Source organism: Pyrus communis, chromosome 10, assembly GCF_963583255.1.
Source record: "Pyrus communis chromosome 10, drPyrComm1.1, whole genome shotgun sequence".
Lineage (NCBI taxonomy): Eukaryota > Viridiplantae > Streptophyta > Magnoliopsida > Rosales > Rosaceae > Pyrus > Pyrus communis.
Window position 1 is genome coordinate 11867355 of NC_084812.1, and position 4900 is coordinate 11872254.

General features: G+C 34.9%; 1 protein-coding gene across 1 annotated transcript; it reads left to right on the top strand.

Annotated features, from left to right (window-relative positions):
• The first annotated feature begins 2419 nt into the window (after nucleotides 1-2419).
• On the top strand, nucleotides 2420-4653 carry LOC137747100 (peroxidase 73-like). Its single transcript, XM_068487110.1, has 4 exons — nucleotides 2420-2722; nucleotides 2846-3046; nucleotides 3338-3503; nucleotides 3958-4653. Exons 1-4 carry the CDS (start codon nucleotides 2507-2509, stop codon nucleotides 4350-4352), a joined length of 978 nt encoding a protein of 325 aa, XP_068343211.1. The 5' UTR covers nucleotides 2420-2506; the 3' UTR covers nucleotides 4353-4653.
• The last annotated feature ends 247 nt before the right edge of the window (nucleotides 4654-4900 follow it).

Here is a 4900-nt window from a genome sequence, read left to right on the forward strand (position 1 = left end):
AAACTTTGTCGGTAACGTAAGCATATGTCAATCTGTTGCCTTATTTTTTATTGCAGACTTGCAGTGTTCTTTCCCGCAGTTGGTGGACCGTGGAGCAATTTTGGATTCTCATCATGGTTTTGTTGTTGAATATGGTCTAAGGTTATGATAGTAGTACCACTTCTCAAATGGCATATCTTTCCTTTTCTGTCAAATGTAGATGTGTAAAATTGATTTCACACTTGTAGGTTTTCATGTGGATGACTCTGAAGTGACTTTGAATGTGAACTTTCATATTTCCAATTTTTTTTTCTTTGGAGGATGAAAAAAAAAAACCGAAACCGAACTGAAAGAAAACCAAACTGAGAAAAAACCCAAAAAAATTGAACCAAACCAAACCGAACCGAACCGAAATTTCGGTTCGGTTTCGGTTCGAACCGCTGAGAACCGAACCCAGCCCTAAACCTAACTACTCTTGAAAAGAAACAATAAGATACAAATAAAAGAGGGTGGGACATGAAACTTAACTCCTCTCAAACACAACATAATTAATAGGTAAGAACCTACAAGTGAAGATGAAAATAAAACCACACATGCCACATGTAGAAAAAGATATAATTCGTGAAATAAAAAGGAAAATCGAAAATTCAAGTGGCTTAAGTTGAAGTAGCTAATTTTGAAGTCACAAATAAAAAAAAATAAAAAAAAAGCAACAAATAGAGCTAGAGAGTCAAAGTTGAAATGATGATTACTAACCTTGTCTCTCATTCAAAATTGTGCATTAGACGTTCATCTTGCATGACTCCCAAATGATAAAAGAAAGAACTCATTTTTGTTTATTACCTTCATCACATATGTACAAGACCAAATTCATTTGATTTCTAAAAAGAATAAGCGAAACGCAGTAGGTAGCTGTCTGCTTTTGAGTTGAGTAGTAAGGGCTGATTTGGTATTGCTGTACTTTGAAAAAAAGTTGATTCTGCTATGCTGTGAGAATAAGCGGCTGTGAAATAAAGCAGCAGAGTGTTTGGTAAACATTTTTGTTAAAGTGCTTTTGAAAAAAAAAAACAGTATTATAGTGTTTGGTAAACTTTTATGTAAAACAGATGTGAAAAAAAACCGATTTTTCAAAGTTGAGTTTTGCAGCTTCTTATTTTTGACTTTTTTCACCCAAAACTGTGAAAAAAAACTGAAGCTGAATGTTTACCAAACACAAAAACAGCTTCCAGCTTTTTTTTATACCAGTTTTTTTCAAAATCACTTCAGTACCAAATCAGGTCTAAGAATCACAGTAGCTAGCTGTCTACTTTTGAGTTGAGCAGTAAGAGTCAAAAAGCAATATCAGTCATTCTTAGAATTAGCATTCTATAACCCAAGACTCGAGTGGACAAGAGAAAAAAGCTCTTCATGATCCATTTGTAGGTCGATTTTCTGAAACCACAAAATTTTTATTTAGAATGAGATTTCAACTAAAAGAAAATTGATATATTCACCTATAGTATAGATAATTGTTTACTGTAATCACTAGGCATAGACATTATATATCATTGTCTATATCCGATAGATAATGCATAATTCCATTTGTTTTATTATCTACCTAGAATTAATTTGGGAAGGCACTAGCAATTTAGTCAGTTCTTATCCACAAACCGGGTCCATCTTGGTTAACCATTCCCCATCATCTTAATCATATAGACAATACTTAGTTGTCAATCTGTTAAAAAGCTCACGTTATTAACCTTAAACAAACAAAAAAAACTTTAAATTATACATAACAAATTACAAAACCTATTGTCATGACTCATGTTTTATAACACTGGATCTATGCCAAGTGGCTGGTCCATTACACTATTCTGGTATGGAAAGCCACGGCTAGGCCACAGGAACCTTAACGTCCAGTCTACGGTCTAGTTGTGTCTACTTTAGCAGCCTCCAAAGACCGCGTTTTCATCTTTTCTCAAATCATTTTTATATAAGAAAATTAAAGAAAATGTTTAAAAATTTTGAGTTTTAATAATAAGAATAAAATAAAGGGTAACGTAAATAGTACTAAGATTAACTTTTTAGTATAAAAAATATGATTTTTCGTTAAAATGAACAGTACATGTAATTTTCCTTTTTTATATTAGGGTTGTTACCACGTATTTAGATTAAAATCACTATATTTTATTATTTTAGTACAAACTCAAACATTCGGACAAAGTTGCAGAGCACTAAGGACAAGGTAAACTGCTGCGGCAAGTGAAAATTTGACAGGCCCAAATCAATGTCTCTTTCGAACACACGATAACTAGTCTACGTTCAAATGCATTTGCTTTAATATGAACCTGCTTGTCTATATTAAAAAAGGTAAAAGATTCCTCAATCCAACTGGCCCATATAGACTTAAGCGCCCTCTTCTTTTTATATATTCCTCCACCCTACCATTCAAAATCTCAGTCTGCTCTTCTTCTTCTTCTTCTTCTCTCTCTCTCTCTCTCTCTCTCTCTTCATATCTGTGTTCTGAAAAAATAAAATTTTTGGTCGAATGGGTCGATTTCATCTTATTCTAGTATGGTCACTTTGCGTCAGTTTGTGTCTACTCCTTTGTCCCACATCGGCGCAGCTCAAAACAAACTACTATGCCAATATCTGCCCCAACGTTGAAAGCATTGTCAAAGATGCTGTCACTAAGAAATTCCAGCAAACATTCGTCACGGTTCCCGGAACGCTCCGTCTCTTTTTCCACGATTGCTTTGTCGAGGTAATCACTTAAACGCTATCTAAACCCTAAATTGTAGAAATTATAACAAGTTTTCTACACGGGTTTCCAAATTTCGATCAAAATCTTAGCCTTGTTTTGTTGTGTTGTGTAATCAATGTATAGGGATGTGATGCTTCCGTTATAGTTGCTTCCACTGCAAACAACAAGGCAGAAAAGGACAATCCGGATAATCTGTCATTAGCCGGAGATGGGTTTGATACGGTGATCAAAGCGAAAGCAGCCGTTGATGCAGTTCCTCAATGCAAAAACAAAGTCTCTTGTGCTGATATTCTTGCCTTGGCCACCAGAGATGTTATTGGTTTGGTAATTTGTTAATCACAAGGACTTTGTTTTAATTGATTTTTTTTTTCTCTATAAAAAAATATTTTTTTTGCTTTTTGATATTGGAAATTTTCGTTTGTCGCTAGATTATGAATTGAAATCATGACCTGATCAATCAGGTTAAAGTTTGTCAGAATGTATGGTGTAAATTTAAAGTCCGACAATATAAAGGGCATTGCTCTATTATTATTTTGCCATGCAGGGTAGTTGTGATAACTACTTACATTTTTATTACGGTAATGTTAATTACAATCAAATGTATTAACTCTGCAGTCTGGGGGACCTTCATATTCTGTTGAGTTGGGAAGATTGGATGGCCTAAGCTCAACTTCTACGAGTGTAAATGGGAAGCTACCCAAGTCAACCTTCAATTTGAACCAGCTCAATTCCCTGTTTGCTTCCCATGGGTTGTCCCAAGCTGACATGGTTGCTCTTTCAGGTAAGACGTGTTTTATGCTCTCGTCAATGGGACACATCATACACTAAAACCTAAGACCTATGCTAGTGAAAGTCTGTCTACCTACTTTGATAGCTAACAATCATCCGCATGAATTAACGTTCTTAATTAGCCTTTTTTTTCTAAACATACACAATACTTGCAATATTTAGAATTTAATTGCTAGTTTTTATTTAAAGTGCTTTTAAAATTTTTTATTATCTTTCAAGAAACATTGTTTTTAACTCAAAAAAATATATCATCGAAATAGATAATGTGTATTGATATTAGAGAATCATACTTTGTGATTCTTGAATAAGTATTTCATCAATTATTCTTCATCAAACTTTGTTGGAAAACAATTGATCATATCCTCGTATTGATTTGCTACTAAGCAGCATTATGGTTCCTTGACATGCACTAATTAAGGGCACTAATAACTGTGTTTAATTTGCAGGGGCACACACCCTTGGGTTCTCTCATTGCAACCAGTTCTCAAATCGGATTTATAGTAACCCAGTGGACCCCACGCTGAACAAAGCGTACGCAACGCAGCTTCAACAAATGTGTCCCAAAAATGTAGACCCCGACATAGCCATCAACATGGACCCAACCACGCCCAGGACGTTTGACAATGTATACTTTCAGAATCTTGTGGAAGGGAAAGGATTATTTACCTCGGACCAGGTCCTTTATACGGACAGCAGATCGCAGCCCACGGTAAGAACGTGGGCCAAAAACAAGGCGGCTTTTAACCAGGCCTTTATTACCGCTATGACCAAGCTGGGCCGTGTCGGAGTGAAGACCGGCAAGAACGGTAATATTCGTCGCGATTGCAGTGTTTTTAATTGAGAGGGAAAAAATGGAAATTGGTTAAACTGAATGTTGATCAAATTCAGCTTCAGTTCATCCGTTTTCTTTACCAGAAAAAAAAAAAAATGGATGGGAAATAAACAAAGAGAGAGGAAAATGAAGAAGTTAAAAAAATAGGAGAGATTTGACTCTTACAATAAGGTTTGTAACTCCAATAATCTAGATTGAGCTGGTTGTATATGAAATAATCGATAGGATGACACTGTGTCAAATATCCTAAGTGCAACAACATGATGGCCCAATTCATTTTTCTTTTTATAATTATTTTTGTTTCTTTTCATTGCAACTTGAAATAAATTAGTGAGAGTTTAAAGAAACAGATGTTTTACTTTTTATCAGACAGCAACCACGATAATACTTCGGTGCACCTAAACTTACAGATTTGTAATCATAACCTAAATTTGGATCGGAGAAGCTTATCGAATGCTCTATTATCATCCTTTTTTTATTTCCTTTTACTTCTTTAGCATCCACCATTGGTTGTTTAAAAAATGGTGCTAAGCAAGCATAGTAAATGAGTTAAGCCG

Excerpts from the sequence above, each read along its gene's own strand:
- LOC137747100 (XM_068487110.1), top strand. The coding sequence starts at position 2,507 with ATGGGTCGATTTCATCTTATTCTAGTATGGTCACTTTGCGTCAGTTTG. Across the intron at positions 2,723-2,845 it reads TCCACGATTGCTTTGTCGAG|GGATGTGATGCTTCCGTTAT; the intron begins GTAATCACTTAA and ends ATCAATGTATAG. Across the intron at positions 3,504-3,957 it reads TGACATGGTTGCTCTTTCAG|GGGCACACACCCTTGGGTTC; the intron begins GTAAGACGTGTT and ends TTTAATTTGCAG.